The sequence below is a fragment of the Ricinus communis genome, chromosome 8 (genome assembly GCF_019578655.1).
Source record: "Ricinus communis isolate WT05 ecotype wild-type chromosome 8, ASM1957865v1, whole genome shotgun sequence".
NCBI lineage: Eukaryota > Viridiplantae > Streptophyta > Magnoliopsida > Malpighiales > Euphorbiaceae > Ricinus > Ricinus communis.
Genome location: NC_063263.1, coordinates 14,356,360 through 14,373,494, shown reverse-complemented (window position 1 = coordinate 14,373,494; position 17,135 = coordinate 14,356,360). Strand labels below are relative to the sequence as shown.

General features: G+C 34.4%; 2 protein-coding genes across 4 annotated transcripts; both read left to right on the top strand.

Annotated features, from left to right (window-relative positions):
- Window positions 1–2,957: 2,957 nt before the first annotated feature.
- Window positions 2,958–9,720, top strand: LOC8269638 (peptidyl-prolyl cis-trans isomerase CYP71). Of its 2 annotated transcripts, XM_002529025.4 has the most exons (14): window positions 2,958–3,289; window positions 3,438–3,523; window positions 4,069–4,157; window positions 4,462–4,701; window positions 4,805–4,926; window positions 5,642–5,717; window positions 5,819–5,926; window positions 6,015–6,191; window positions 6,471–6,688; window positions 7,053–7,185; window positions 7,591–7,814; window positions 8,312–8,465; window positions 8,757–8,905; window positions 9,523–9,720. In XM_002529025.4, exons 1-13 carry the CDS (start codon window positions 3,129–3,131, stop codon window positions 8,838–8,840), a joined length of 1,872 nt encoding a protein of 623 aa, XP_002529071.1. In that variant the 5' UTR covers window positions 2,958–3,128; the 3' UTR covers window positions 8,841–8,905; window positions 9,523–9,720. The 2 variants fall into 2 exon arrangements, with proteins under 2 accessions (XP_002529071.1, XP_015580818.1); XM_015725332.3 differs by lacking the exon at window positions 2,958–3,289 and having other exon boundaries at window positions 3,453–3,523; window positions 4,454–4,701.
- Window positions 9,721–11,654: 1,934 nt separating this feature from the next.
- LOC8269637 (histidine-containing phosphotransfer protein 1) lies at window positions 11,655–15,028 on the top strand. 2 transcript variants are annotated; one of them, XM_002529024.4, is made up of 6 exons: window positions 11,677–12,159; window positions 13,029–13,159; window positions 13,259–13,327; window positions 13,905–13,976; window positions 14,582–14,654; window positions 14,745–15,028. In XM_002529024.4, the coding sequence occupies exons 1-6, from the start codon at window positions 12,100–12,102 to the stop codon at window positions 14,796–14,798; spliced, it is 459 nt and encodes a 152-aa protein (XP_002529070.2). In that variant the 5' UTR covers window positions 11,677–12,099; the 3' UTR covers window positions 14,799–15,028. The 2 variants fall into 2 exon arrangements, with proteins under 2 accessions (XP_015580799.2, XP_002529070.2); XM_015725313.3 differs by lacking the exon at window positions 13,905–13,976 and having other exon boundaries at window positions 11,655–12,159.
- Window positions 15,029–17,135: the final 2,107 nt, after the last annotated feature.

The following is a 17,135-nucleotide window of genomic DNA, read 5'->3' as shown; positions in this document are numbered from 1 at the left end:
AGATCTTTTATTTTCTGACTTCCCTAGAGAAGGAAAATCTTCAGGCTGGAACATGAAACAGTTTTGAATTGTTTAGGGTGCCTGGACTGCTGGCAAATTAGAGTAGATCTCCTATCTACAAGTAGTAGAAGGCTTCTGTCGAAAGACAATTCCTTTTTGAGCCAAAAATATCTTCATCTCATCAAAGGTAATGTCAAGGATAGTCTTTTCTTCTTTTGCAAGAAGTTTCAAAGCTTCCTTATACATAGGAAGAGGAGATTTATCCTGCTTTTCTTTTTGCTGGTTTTTATGGATGCCAATCCAAGGACCGTCTGGATCTCAATCATCTTGCCTGGGTTTCTTGACTGAGCACGGAGTCTCTGGAGACATGGCTCTTGAGGTTTTCCTGGGGTGTTGAGAACACGGTTCAATAAAATCAAGGTCATCTTTGCAGGTGCAGCCTAGTCCACATATTTCTGGGTCAATATCCCAGATGAAATGTCCCTTAATCCTTGTTGTGTAGATATGATGTCCAGAGGATTGGAAAGAATGAATAGGGATCTTATCCCTATGTCTAGACACGGGTTGAATCATCGAAGCCTGGAAAATAGAAGGAGCATAAGAAGATTCTTCTATTTTTGTAAAAATTATTTTTCGAGTACCATTCTTTTGTGTGACAAAAAGAGGATCAGTAGCCTGAACAGGCTTGGCTTGAGATGCATGGAGTTTCTCGTAATTTGTCACCCATTCAATTGGAATTAACTTATGTAGATCTTCTCTTTCCAGCTGCCTTGGGGTTTGAACTATTGTAGGGACTTGGCTAGAATCTGCCATGATAAATAAGGCATTAGAAGTGGCTTGGAAGCCTAAGATTTGTAAATTGAAGGCATGATCTTGGAGTCTATAAACAATTTGATGGTGCAGGGTTGCGGATAGAGCATCAATCACTTGGTTAGCTCTAGTGATTTGAACTTGGACTTTGAGTGCAGTGGATAAGTAAGGATCATTAAGAGATAAATTAAAATTTGGGAAGAAATTCAGGATAACACTTCCGGTGTTAAGTGTTGTGACAATAGTCCCGATCACTGCATGTTCGTATCTGAGATACCTGGTGTCCAAGAGAGACATCCGGGCTGTAACAGGTAAACCTATTCTGCCATGATAAGAGAGTACGAGCCTGACAGGAGATGAGTGTACCCCTATTTATTCCACTACTCTATAAAGGAAGTGGGGACCTCCAGAGTAACATACTGTTCCTGAGTGGTGGAAGTAAGGGAACATTGTGAAAGTAAGGAAGATTGGACATACTCTTTAACAGACAATGGTTGCTTGTGAATGATTTGGTTAAAAGTTTTTCGAACAAAGTTTTACTTCTTGAAGATGTTATATGGATTGATAATGGGGACAAGGGTGTTTTCTATTTGGATATTTTCAGGAATATAGAGAATCTCCACAAGGTGGTCTATCTTATTTGATACAATCTTTCTACAAGAAGGGAAGAGTTGTAGAGTAGAAGTATGAGTAGTGATTTCTGAAGTCATGATGGCCAGGTTCTCTTCTTAGTCACCTATGGCTCTGATACCAAAACAGGCCGAGAGCTGCTTATTCCCAGATACTCATGCTGTAAGCTCGAGGCTGGATAGGATCGCAAACTACGACCAAGACGGCACACCTAGCCTGAGGGTCCTTTGTTCTTTAAATTCCGATGAGCCGAGCTAACCCTTTTGTATTTGAGAATAAACAGATTGTAGCTTAACTAAGGAACTATTGCCAAAGAATTAGAAAAGAGAGAGAGCGCTCAGAAAACCATAAGTATTAGAACATAGAGTTTTTATTTCTTAAAAAAATATAATTAAATAAAAATCTTCTTAATTAGTGCCTTTAAATACTAATTCTTGAAATTGATTAATACTAAATATCTCTCATCAATATTTAAAAATTTTAAACTAATTTAAATGTGAGATGATCAACTTCTGGACAAATACTTGACCATAAGGGAAATACTATTAAAACATCATAATTGGTACTTAAAATAAATTTTCTTTTTATTAAAGGGGGGCTGATGGGTTACATCAGGACCGCGTGCGCACCGGTAATGATCATGGACATAAGGTTATTATGGATTTGTTTGCCCTGATCGAGCATTGCTCTGGCCGAGTTCGATTGATCACGGAGTTAAGGTCCTCGATCGAGCGATGCTCTCATTTGGAATTCAAGTGTTTGGAGGTAAGGACCCGATCGAGCTTGCTCTCTTATTGGATTAAGAGAGCCAAAATAAATTTGTTAGATTTTGGGGTTTAGGGGGGGGGGGGGGCTTAATGCCCAAAAAGAAAAAATACTAACATAAATTTTAAATTTAAAACTTCTCCAATCCTCTTTATTTTTAAAGAAATTTTTTTCTATTATTTCTATTATAAAAAATATTAAAAAATTCAAATAGTAAAATAATAAAGAATATATTTTTTTTAGAAATTTAACAAAATCTTTATATTTCATTTTTATTTTCATAGAATTATATTGAATTCTTATTTTGTGAAATGACTCTTTCAGAAATTGATGTAGATATAAATAATATATTGTAAATATTCTTGGCATCTTATAAATTTCTTTTCATCTTGAAAAAATAGTCTACTTTTAATTTATATATGAATTATGAATATAAATTTTTTAATTAATATTTATTTCCTTAAAAAATTATTACTAAATTATATAAAAATGTTTATATTAATTAATTAATGAAATTTGACTATTACTTATTAAATTATAATAAAAAGAAGTGACCGACTATAATTTATAATAGATTCAAAAAAGAAAGTTTATCTTTTTTAGGTGCAAAAAGTAAATTATACGGAAGAAGAATTATTGAATAATATATTTATATGTATAAGAAAAAATAAAAAATTTTATTTTTTTTATCTAGAGAAATTAGTGATTTTATTATTAGATAGTCATAAACATACTAATACATTATTATTTTAACTAATTTGAACACTAGAATTAGAAAAAGCTAATGGAACCGAACCCAGCTCCATCGTCGCAGTAGCAAACCACTCAAAGCAGCGCGCACTTTGACAGAACTCAAAAACCCCAACCTGAAAATTCCATTCCTCTCTCTCTCTCTATCGCCAAAACCCTAGAAATCAACGATAATGGAAGAACCACAAAACGGCAACACCAATGCTAAAACGGCAGTACCACCGGAGAGCGAGGAAGAGCCCATAGTTGGACCAGGCCCTGCTCCCAAGGCTCGCGCCAAACGTCCTCTCCAATTCGAACAAGCTTACCTAGACGCACTTCCATCTGCTAATATGTATGCATAGTGTTTATCTTTTCTCTCCTTTTTTGTTTTTAAAGTTTAGTTTTGTGTATTTTAGGGTTTTACAGTTTTCAATTTGGTTACGGTTTTTATTGACTAGGAACCACAAATGTTACAAAATGATAATCTTTTGTGTTTACAGGTATGAGAAAAGTTATATGCATAGAGATGTGGTTACTCATGTTGCCGTCTCAACAGCTGATTTTTTCATAACTGGAAGTCTTGATGGTAATTGCATAATGGTTTTGAATTATATTTTAGAGATTTTATCATTATGAGGTTTTCTGTTTCTTCCTTTTCTTTGAAGATATTATTGTGGTTGTGGGCATATTTACGAGCTGTGAAAAAAAAAAAACTGAAGCTAGAAATTTTATTGATTTTTTTCTCTCTTTATTTTGCTACATAATTTCCATTGGGTGGTTTTATGAATTCACACTATCACATCAAGTGAAAATGAGGTTGCTTTCTATGCTATAAATTGGTGTTGGAACACCCTATGATGATAATGATATGAGAAATAAAAAGTCTTTGTATTAATTCGTTTTAACTCATTTTAACAGTTAAGTTTTGTGAATCAACTTGATATGGATGTGTAGTTTGGAGTGCTACTGTACTATTGATTTCCTTATCCACTAGTTTAGACAAAATGCTTAATGTAAACTTATTGCTAATAATTGGGCTATGCAAGTTGTTTTCGCATATTATGCGAATGTTTCAGGTAATATGTTTGTCGATTGCTATTAACGTTTATGTTTTTCATCAATCTTAATCAGGGCATTTGAAATTTTGGAAGAAAAAAGCTGCGGGAATTGAGTTTGCAAAACATTTTAGATCCCATCTTGGTCCCATTGAAGGTTTAGCGGTGAGTGCTTTTTCCTTGCTTGCATGCACAATTTTTTTCGATTGATACTTCCTTCAGTTTTCCTTCTGAATTTTGAAGACATTTGATCAATAAATATTTACTCATTATTTTCTGGAAAGTACATGCTTTTCCCTAAGCAGTTTGGATGTATGCCAATCTTTTGGTTTATAGTATGCAAACTATAGCACTACTGTTTTACTATAGACAAGATTTCTATTAGTTTTTTGGCCTTTTGTTTTTATTTGGTTTTCCTTTTGTCATTTCTTAGTGCAGTCATCAACCATGACTTTGTTCAGCCATGCAGGTTAGCGTAGATGGCCTACTTTGCTGTACAATTTCAAATGACCGATCAGTGAAGGTTTATGATGTTGTAAATTATGACATGATGGTCATGATCCGGCTACCATACATTCCTGGTAGTGCTGAGTGGGTGTACAAACAAGGGGATGTCAAAGCTAGGCTTGCTATTAGTGATCGAGACTCCTCATTTGTGCACATATATGATGCAAGATCTGGTACGAATGAACCTATCATCTCAAGACAGGTACTAAGTTGCTAAAATAGTTGCTTAACTTTCCATCTCTTCCTCCCTCTTCCTTTGTTTTATGATATAGAGACTTTATGCATCTTCTTTTCATCTTTTTCAGGTGCACTTGGGGCCAATTAAAGTTATGAAATACAACCCTGTGTTTGACACCGTTATATCTGCTGATACTAAGGGAATCATTGAGTACTGGAATCCTACTACTCTTCAGTTCCCAGAGAGCGAGTATGTGAATAAATACTTGCTTATATACTTAATTGGTTATAGCCCTGCCATTCAGCAGACCTATAAAATTTTAAGGGTCAAACTATTCTTCTATTTTTCATTTGCAGATTATGTAAGTTTCTAACTGTGTTATTAAGTATGCTAAGATTTTAAAGAGTATGGGCATGTTCGGTATTAGGGTAAGTCTTTCAGAGTTGGTTCTTTATTCCTCTTAATATTGGAAGTTCCTTATATATCTTCTTCTGTCTTTGTTGAGGAGCATGTAATCCATGTTATGCACTCTTTTATGAAATGCATGGATGTTTGGCTTGCCTCTTGAATGCTCAGTCTGGTTCTCTTTTCACATCATAAGTATGGGCATAATATCTTGGATATTTGTTGGGACTATTATAGAATTTCATTGTTTCTTTTAGATAATGTGCTTGTTTATTTGAATAGTTAATGCCATAGTTTCTATACACTGTAAAATAATTTTCTATTCTTTACACCTAGCAGCTAAAGAAATATTGTAAAGTGGCATCCTCATGAGCTGTACTACCTTTCCTTTCACGTACTTCTATATGTTTGTTTTGTGCATACATTCTGGATAAGATCTTGCTCAGGATACTGGAAATCGTTTCTTGTTTAAGCATATATTTCTGGATGCATATATGTTTTCCAGGTCTTATCTGATTGCCATGGATGCCTAACAATTTCATTTATCTGGTTTATGCAGGGTGAATTTTAGACTGAAAAGTGACACCAATCTGTTTGAAATTGTGAAATGCAAGACAAGTGTCTCCACTATGGAGGTAATAGACAGTATTCATTTGCTTATTTGCGAACTATGTTTGATATATTTGCATCTTTATCAATATGGTTTTTGAATGTCAGTATTTTTAATTGGTTTCAGGTGAGTCCAGATGGCAAGCAATTTTCTATTACATCACCTGATCGTAGAATACGTGTATTTTGGTTCAGAACAGGCAAACTAAGGCGAGTTTATGATGAATCTCTTGAGGTAATTATAATTTCCATTGAATTACCATTCAGAAATTATTTTCTTTTGGGGTGGTGGTCTCTTACACTAGTCGTCTTCTGTTCACTAGGTGGCTCAAGATCTTCAAAGAAGTGATGCACCCTTGTACCGGTTGGAAGCTATTGATTTTGGGAGAAGAATGGCTGTTGAGAAGGAAATTGAAAAAACAGAAACTGCACCACAACCAAATGCCGTTTTTGATGAAAGTTCTAATTTTCTGATATATGCAACCCTCCTTGGGATAAAAGTAAGTATACTGCCATTAGATTTTACAACTAAGAATTCAATATTTTTGTTCTGTACCACATTTGTGTTGCATGCAATTAGCAATATATTTGGTAGTTGGTTTTCTGCGTGCATCTCTTCACTTCCTAAAGCCTAAAACCACGTTTGCTCTCATTCCTTTAGCTACTAATTTTTCCTATTTGTTTCATATTTCTATGGCTTGCAACAAACATAAGAGTTGGTTCTGTTTTGTACGTTTCCTTTGTAACAGGTATTTATGTCATCTCCTTTGTGCTTATAGGTAGTAAATTTACATACCAATAAAGTTGCCCGAATTCTTGGAAAGGTGGAGAACAATGACAGATTCTTGCAGATTGCCTTATATCAAGGTGACCAAAGCAGTAAGAGAGTTAGAAAAATTCCTGCAGCTGCAGCAAATGCCAACGAGAGTAAAGAGCCTTTATCTGACCCCACTCTCCTTTGCTGTGCTTTCAAGAAACATAGAATTTATTTATTCAGGTACCACTAGTACAAAATCCCTGATGATGTGAAACTGTCTAAATTTAGTGTGGTTAAGTCTTCTTCTTGGCTGATGATCGTTACAAAGTCACGAGGTTTAAAAAGCAATTATGCTTGTAGGAATGGGCGTAAGGAAAAAAAGAGGGTGTCAATATCCTGGAAAAAGTAAACAAGAGTTGCAAATTGAAACATTTCTCGTTGCCACATTTGAATATTTAGGCCATTTATACCTTCACCCATAAAGAAATATAATGTCAACCCTTTGCCTTAAAAAGAAAATTTTTTTCTGGGCTTTGATTTCTGGATTTCTATTGTATTATGAAATTTAACATTGTATCTGGTTCATTACTTTTGGCATAATTAGCCGGCGAGAACCAGAGGAACCTGAGGATGCAACTAAGGGGAGGGATGTCTTCAATGAGAAGCCTCCGGCAGATGAACTTTTGGCTGTATCAGATATAGGAAAATCAGTCACGACATCTCTTCCTGACAATGTGGTGAGTCTCTTTATTGTCCTCCTCTTGTGTGTTCTAATTATGAGGGATTTACTTCAAACTGAGAAAATCTTTGAATTCTTTCATTCATACATTTATTATTCTCAACTAGAACATCCTAATTGGATATGTATATATATTAGAGCTTCTTTTGGATTTAACTTTGCTTGACTTGCTGATTATGTTACGGTGATGTTCATATCTGTGTAGTCAGTTCTGACTAGGATGTTTAGTAAATGAGGTTCATATTCCCACATTTTGTATGATCTCATTATTTTTCTTAACCGTATTGCTTTGGATTTTCTTTTTCGGGGCAGCTGTTTTAGCTTGCATTTCTATATACATGCTTTAGTGCACTATGTGCATAGTTTGTTTCATCCTTACCTAATTTATATTACATCTTACCAGATTCTGCATACTACAATGGGTGACATTCAACTGAGACTGTATCCTGAAGAATGCCCGAAAACTGTGGAGAATTTTACTACACACTGCCGGAATGGCTACTATGATAATCTTATCTTTCATCGTGTCATCAGAGGTTTCATGATACAGACTGGAGATCCTTTGGGGGATGGCACTGGTGGGCAGTCTATTTGGGGAAGGGAGTTTGAGGATGAGTTCCATAAAAGGTAATTTTGTTAGTTTTATTACATTTCAATTCTTATTATCCCATTTCTTACTTTTCTACTTGCCACTTATATAACTGTTGCAGAAGCTTATGTCTGACTGATTTGTTCCAGTTAGGCTTATAACTTCTCAGTTAAGATTTTTATGCAACAGTCTGTCCTACGAATTGGCAAAAGGAAAGATGTTTATTCACATTAGATATCCCCGGCCCCCAGCTTTCCATTTTAGTAAAGCTCATCTTCTTCCTTAAGCTTGGGCAAACACCTCCTGCAATGATATTACACTTAGTGGCATGCAATTGTATGATGGCACGTTCCATTTTCACATTGGCTTATGAATGCTTAAAGAGAGGCAGACCCTATTGGATATTTTAATTTATGATTATTTTTTTCTTATGAAATTATACTGCATCTTGCATTTCATTTTCCAATAATTTTTTTCTTGTTAATACCTTCCATGTATTTGTAGAACTAACTGAGTGAAATGGAAATCTCTGTAGTTTACGACATGATCGACCTTTCACAGTGTCAATGGCAAATGCTGGCCCAAACACAAATGGCTCCCAGTTCTTTATCACCACAGTGGCCACGCCATGGCTGGACAATAAGCACACAGTTTTTGGTAGAGTTGTAAAGGGAATGGATGTTGTCCAGGTAAGCCCTCAGTATTTGCCTACTTTGGCAATAATCCATCTTTCTTCTCCCTTTCTGTGCATGTGTTCTTGCACATATGTCCCCATCTATGGTGAGAGTAAGGTGGAAATATTATGTGCAAATGATAGACAATAAGTAGCATCTGTATGATATGGAGGTAGTTCCTTTATAGTGAATGTCTGGACAAATAAGCACTCCCTTACATCACCTGTTCTAATACACAATGCCATATTTCCTATAACTCCTTAAATGTGCTAATTTACATTTGGAATTGGTTTATGTTGCTGGCAGTCAATTGAGAAGGTGAAAACAGACAAGGCAGACAAGCCATACCAAGATGTAAAAATTCTCAACGTTACTGTTCCCAAGTCTTAGCAGTCTCCCTTTCATTGGCGAATCTGTCTTGATATAGTTGCTGGTCTGACAGCATCATTTGTCAAGTAAGTCCCTTGTCATTGAAATTGAATGGAGTGCCACATCAGGGTGTTTTTTTTTCCTTGAAAAGAATTTATTTTCTCTGATTGTGTAATTTACATGCTATGTGTCTTCAATCACTTGGAAAATCTCATCACTAAATTTTCATACGATGATAGAAAAGATGCCTAAATAAGCCATAATAGCCTGTTTGACTGCAAAAGGCTTGAAATATAAAAGCCAATGCATTTGAAATCATATTTTACACATGAATCAGGCTAGATTGTCCTGTAATGAATAAGGGAGGATATAAAGTGCAAAAAAGAAATAAAAAATTATAGCTTTCCGATTTAAGTTAGAGGAGCAATTTAAGATTGAAAATGATGAATATCAGTCGACGCATGTGCAAGTGGAGACTGAGTAACTAAGGTTTGCTATTGGGAAAAATAGTTCTCACAAAGTGGTTGTTTTCGTATTGCAGATGTCACGATATGTCTATTGTTGCTTCCATATCATTTTGCTGAGAAAATGTCTGTTTTTGCAATGATGATTATATTAGTACTGCAGCATGACTTGTTTTCCTACAAACTTTACCTGTTGATTGAATAATTATTTTTCTTAGCCCGGTTTTTCCTGTATTCAGGTGCACCGGACAGGGTAGATTGCTATTTTTTATTCTGTAGCCTGAGATGTGCCTCTAAAGATGCGTTGCCCTTCGTTGGTCTTATCATCCCTTTTGACAGTGTATGAGTTGTTCCCGTACACAAACATTGGTTGAGGCCTCCATGAAAATTGTGAAGAAACCCCATTATAATGATGATACTCTTTATGGTTATTTTCACTCCATTGGTTGCTCTAACACGTGCTTTCCGAGTCACCTTCCTTCTATGGTAAAAGAAATTTTAAAGAAAAAAAGAAAAGAATGAAGCTGAAAAGAGAAGTTTAATCAGGCTTCCGCTCGTAGATCATATCATATTCTGTTGATCTATCTTGTGGATGTTGATATCATCGAACATTATCAAATAAATTGATATGATTTATGCGTTCTCTGAAATTGGAATCTGCCATTGCTGCAAAGCCCTCAATTTTCGGTCCACTACAAAGCTTATCAAAGAGGAACTTTCAGTAGTTGCGAGTGCTGGAGAAGAAATTTGTCAATTATCTTCTTGGTCTAATTAAGCACGAAAATTGGTAAAATCTGTAATCCATGCCCCTTTTATAGCTAGAGATTGACCGGATGTTGATGAATTAGCAATAACTGCGGAGGAAAAATCTTATATAATTTTTGAGTGTTAAATTGATAAATTAAATTAATAAATAATTGTTATATTTTTATATTTATATATTAAATTTATAAATAATTAATATATATTTATTAATTTAAAAGATATCAATTTTAAAATAAAAAAAAATTTGAAAATACATATTATTTTTTTATTCATTATGATGTATAAATAGATATAGATAAAAATTAATAGTGAGGAGAACTCATTTCTTCTCTTATAGTTATTGGCTAATTTTTCTTCACTTTTTTATGTTTCATTTCTGTCTTTCTTTCCCTCCCTCTCTTACTCAATTCATATATTCTCAATCACCACCACCGCCGCCACCCCACACTATCACTGAAATAAAAATAAAGGAAATGGAGCAAAGATTTAATGTCTTTTGGGTGGGTTGATTATATCAAAGATGATTTTTATCGTAGAAGATGAATATGACTTTTTTATTGATTGATTTATTGTCTTTGTTAACAAAGAGAGAAAAGAAAGATTTTGTGTGTGTGTGTGTGTGTAATGGAGTCATCTTTATTCTAAGTCAATATCTTAATAGACGGAAATGAATGTTTGTCAAGTGTGTAGTTGAAAGATGGACTTAGATTACAACTTTATCCAAAATTTATGTTTAATTTAACCACAAAATATAACTTAGGGGTAAATGTGCATTTCTCACATCACACTAGACGCAAATAATTCTCTCTCATCCCAATTTCTTTTCTCTTTTTCATATTGGACCTTCCAACATTTAGCCAACCTCATTTTCTTATACATTTTCATTTGGAATTATGCCGGGTCAAAATGCTTTTCAATCTATTTTTGTCCGAGGTTTGAAAACTATTTTTCAAAATCGATGTTTTTTTCGAAAAAATTCAATATCTTACAGTAATATTAAACAACTTACGCTGAAATATATTTTTGTCGAAAAGTTATGAGTTTAAATATTTAGAGTTACACCTATTGAAGGAATTTTATTACTTACATTATCCCGATTCAAACAAAAACATCCAAATAAAAATAAAAAGAAGTAATAAATAGAATTGCAAACATAAAGAGAAAAGATGGAGAAGGGTTAGACAATGACATTCTACATTACATAGAAGGTAAAAAGAGTACTAGAAATGTAAAACTTTTATGTATGATATTCTTTAGATCTTAGCACCTAAATAAGAACTTTTACGTAATTGCATCCATTCTTAAAGGACACTATTTGATTTATTATGTCATCGTCATTAACAAAACCTGAACTATTAATTTCTTAAATTATAAGGTAAATTCAAGATCACTTAGTCTAATTACAAGATACATGGTTGATTAGCAAAAGCCAAAAAACAGAAAAAGAAAAAAAAGAAAAGAAAAATGCAGCTACTGATACCTATAAAAAGAAGAATATAATCTCAACCCAAAATATTTACCATCATTACATTTCCAAATTACACTACTCATTTGGATAAGCATTGCCTAAAACAGATCCTACTCTTGGAAAACATCTGTAGAACATGTATGGAGAGTGTGAAGCAAGCGCGTGGAACTGGGGGCGATTTGTTGATCGCAGTGGGCGTAGTATCTGTTCATAGTAACTGCAGTGAGAACACATTACCACGTATAGAGTGAGAGCAGTGTCTCACTGCCAAATTAAGCACACACTGCCAGTTTAGATATATGATATACAGACAAACTGCCTCTTCACCTTTCTTTGATTCTTTCTTTCTTTCTACTGTATATGCCAATACCGTCTTCTTTCTTTATTCTCACTCACTACAAGAAAGACACATAGAGAGAGAGAAGGTGGTTGTTTATAGTATTATTCAGGAGAGAGTGTTAGTGAGTATAGAGAGAAGGGTTTCCTAATTCTTGGTTTGTTTATTTCTTTTTTACCATTTTTTATTCTTTCATTTTATTGGTTTCCTGAGAATTTTATATATAAAACGAAAAGAAACAAGAAAATGGTTGGAATTGATCTTATGCATCAGCAGAGGCTCTTTGTGAGGAACTTGAAGCAGCAGGTGATGATTAACATTACCATTTCTCGTCTTTCTTAATGGTTCTTTTTTGTAAATCTTTTTCCATTTCTTGAGCTTTGAGGAACGTTGGATCCATGACTCTCTATATGATTTTAGATTTATGGTTTTCTTACTCTTACACCATATATATGATTAATGATTGTTTGTTTTCTATCTTGCTCTGTGATTCTATATTGTTAATCTTGTCATCAAAAAGAAAATCATGATCTTTTTCTTCACTAGCTAGCCTTTTGTTATTTCTTTTGAAAATTATATTTGGGAATATAGTTTCTTATAGCACGTGATCAGTTTTTTCTTGGGATCACAGATTTCTTATTGTGTTTTAAGTGTTGAGCCAAAAGGGTTCACTCTTTATTTTCTTGTTGTTTTGTTCTCATTTTTGGATTTGGATATATGATTTCTAATCAATGCATGGTATCAATCATTTGATATTTCATTTTTAATACAAATTATTGAGCTATATATGATCTTCCTTGTAGTAGATCTTTGGGACTAGATAGAGGAAACTAATTTATTTGTTTGGTGAAAAAACTAAAGAAATAATACAACACTGGCCGACAAAAGGGGAAAATCAGAGCCTTTATTTTCTCAATTTTATTTTTCCAGCCTTAGAAATTTTCTTAACAGAACAAATTGGCAGGCATGTGATCTTTGGGTTTAGTCCCAAAACACACAGGGAAAATCAAAACTCCCTGAAAGGAACCCAGAAATGGGATTAAGTAAAGAATTACCTTTGTCTAATTTGTGATCATATGGTAAGAGACATTCATTATTTTTTTAATCTTATGATTATTTTTGATTGCCAAAGGTTATGAATTTCTTTACAAATTTTTTGCTTTTGTTTCTTGCAGGGAATATTAGACAATCACTTTGATCAAGTCCTTGAGATACGAACTGTAGACAATCCTCGCTTTGTTTTGGAAGTGATATCCATGTTCTTGAATGATGCTGATAATTGTGTCTCAGAGTTGAACAGATTACTGTACTTTTCTCAATCAAGTTCATAATTTATTTTAGTATCTGGTTAAGGGTGTTAGTTTTAACACTTCTGTTGGGTGGACTGATTTTCATAATTTATCAGGAATGAAGCTGTTGTTGACTATACCCAAGTTGTCAACTATTGTCACCAGCTTAGAGGCAGTAGCGCTAGGTAACACCTTTACTTCCTCAATACTGGAATTGGCATGAAATTTGAGCATTCTTCATTTTCATTCATTTCTTTTAATGAATGTTTGGGATTCCATGTGCATGTTCATAACCTTGGAAAGATCCAGTAATTAATTAGATTCTTAGATAGAATACTTGAGCAACAAGTGATACTATCAAATTATAAGAAAGAAAGAAAATGACAGCACGAGGCGCGTATAATATCAAAATGAATCATTAAGAATTTAATATATTCGCACGAGGCACGTATAAATTTTAATAGTAGCTGAATAAATAATCACGTGCACTTACCTGTAGCATGTGGCGCGTATACAAGACATAATTACTTATTATAACAGATTTATAAAATATTTTTCATATGCTTCGTTCACTTATACTTAAAATTTAAGTTGAAATTTCATTAAAATAATTAAGCATATAAAACTTTCTAATGTCTATCATATCCATTCTAACATTTTATCATACATACTCAAGGCTACCTAATATATTTTGATGTCTATATCTAAATGAGAACTTGTAGTCGTCTTTTCAACTTAATAACAATGCATTTGGAGATGCAGCATTGGTGCCCGCCTGGTGGCCGTTGCTTCTCGCGAGCTTCGCCTTGCTACTGATGAAATGGATCAGCACAGGTGATAAATGCTGACAGCCATATATATACATATCCAATTTTAAAATTTATCCCAATTAAGGGGCTATGGCTCCCTTCTGTCCCCCCGGTTCTGCCAATGTTTATTGCATTGCTTAGGGCTCTTAATCTTTAGCATTCCTCTTATACTACTAAAACAAATATTTAGTAAAAAGGAATAAACGTAATGACTTATCATGGCCAGGCAGTGATCTTAAGCTTGTATATAATAATATTCCAGATATGGATACGTTGGAGGATATGCATTAGTTCTTCATGCCTAGCAAGTTCTGTTTACACTATAGAAAAGGTTTCTGAGTTAGGGTTTTAAGGCATTTGCAGTGTTTCTCGTGAGGACCATTGTTGAACCGACTTGTCAGTCTGCCCTACCCTACTGGACATGTCAGCCATGTCCTGCAAGATATATAATATCTTAGCCATATCTTGTAGGACATGTCAGCTATGTTTATTACTGGAAAATTGGTTATGTAAGAAAAGCTGTCCTGCAAGAATTTGATTTGCCTTTTCCACTCTCTTTCCTGTGATACATGATGAACGATGGACAGCCTTCTTGCTCATGTAATCTCTTTCTGGTGGCATATTGTGTAGGTGCTTGGTGGCTTTTGACAAGCTAAAAGATGAGTACCAGAATCTGAAGAACAACTTCAATATCATTACCCAGGTAATATTTGGGCATTTTAGGCATCATATTTATATTTTTCTTCTTCTTTTTTTTTTTTAATTAACAATATTGTTGATCATTTGAACACAGATTGAGAGAACCATCGTGGCCAACCATACCAGACGCCGCAACGTCCGACCATAGAGTACTGGCTTTGAAGATATGAGTCTGCTCAAATATACCATATATGAGTCTGATCATACATATAATAAGAGCTCGCTCTAGCTAGAACTCAGAGCTGCATGTTCAAGACTTTTTTAATTGCATGTTTCTGCGTTTGTGTTCTACATGTATCAAAATAGCGGCTGGTCATGTTGTTATTTTGTCTTGGTTAAAACTGGTTTTCCAGCTTCAAATATAAGGAGTTTTCTCTAGGTTTCATGTTTGAATCTGCATGTGTTATATACACACACATACACATATGTATAGATATATCCCAGATTACTACAAATTGAAGCTTATGCATAAGACACGATAATGTCAGTCATTAAGCTTTAGTTTTCAGTTTAAAATTAAATCAACTTGTACCTGCATTTTCTGTTTGGAATTTCTCTCCATTCATTTTCTTGACTTTATTATTTTTCTTTTATCATCATCTACCACCCTAAATTTAATTAAAAATTCTACTTTCAGTAGGCCAGTACACAAAGTCATGGCACCATGAACAAGTTGAACAACAACAAAAAGAAAAGAAAAATCTTCACCAAATATTCCTGAAGTTATATATAGATTATAGTTAGACTTCAAACACCCATTATCTATATTATCTTTTCTGACATAAAATTAAAATTAAACATGCTTTGGCTCCAAATCGGTTTGCTCCAAATCACTTTACCAAAAATGTCAAAGCTTGAAATTTTCATTTTCTTAGTATATGCATATCGTAAATTAAAAGGTACATATTGGGAAACCACTATAACAAGTTGGAAACAGACAAAAGAGTAATAAGAAAATTGCGTTAGTACATGTACGATTTGGAGTTGTATTTTAATGGTCCAATCCAGGGTGTGATCACAATTAAACAAACATATCTATGGCAGCAGTGACTGAAGAGATCACTATATAAATTGTTTGTGTTCTTGTTCACCGTGCACAAAAATATCACCTCTAATTAACAATGGGAACCCGGAGACAACTGCGATGTTTGTTTTCAATGATTCATGCTATAGTTCTCTGCCTTGTAGCCACCAGTGTGGTGGCTGACTCGTCACCGTACTACCCTAAATATTACAAACCTTCTCCACCTTATACACACAAATCTCTATCTTTACCAAAATATGTAAAGCATCCTCCATACTACTATAACTCTTCCCCCTCCATCAAAACATGTTGACAATCCGTCGTACAATTGTAAACCTCCACCTCTATTAAAGTATGTGAAACATTCACCGTACTATTATAAGTCACCTCCTCCATCAAAATATGTGAAGCATCCACCATATAAATATAAATTTCCATCTCCACTAAAACATGTATAATATTCGGCATACTACTACAAATCTTTACCTCCACTAGAGTATGTGAAGCATTCGCCATATAAGTATAAATCCATGCCTCTAGCAAAACATGTACAACATCTCCCAATTTACTATAAATCATCATCACCTATTCCAAAATTTGTGAAATATCCAGCATATAAATATAAATCATTAGCTCCACTAAAGAAGATATATCACTCGCCATATTACTATAAATCACTACCATTTTCTCCAAAGCACGTGACGTATCTATCATACAAGTATAAATCTGCACCTCCACCATGAAAGTATATCATCTGTCTTATTATTATAAATCATCATCACCTCCACCGAGAAAAGTATATCATCCGCCATACTATTACAAATCACTACCACCTCCTCTAAAGTACATGAAATATCCATCATATTACTACAAGTCCCCACCTCTGCCATCTCCTTCACCACCATCTCCATACTATTACATTTTACCCTTTCCAAAGAAATCTCCACCTCTTCCATACTATGACAATTCTCCACCTCTACCATCTCCATATTACTATGCATCACTCCCTCCTCCAAAGAAATCTCCATTCCCTCCATACTATTACCAGTCTCCACCTCCATATTACTATGCATCACCTCCTCCTTCCAAAAAGTCTCCACCCCCTTCATACTACTATAAATCACCACCACCTTCAAAGAAATCTCCATTCCTTCCATACTATTATCAATCTCCATCTCCACCTTCTCCTTCATCCCTACCTCCCTATTACTATGTATCATCTCCTTTGCCAAAAATAGTCTCCAATCCCTTCATACTACTATAAATCACCACCACCTCCATCACTCTCGCCTCCTCCTCCCTACTATTACCAATCTCCACCACCACCACCTTACTCTCCTCCTCCATACTACTAAACATCTCTACTAGCTCCGAATTACTACTAAGTCCATCATGGGAATCAATTTGAAACGTTGGAACAAGTATAACTTACTACTTAATCCTATTATGTTGTTCAATTTT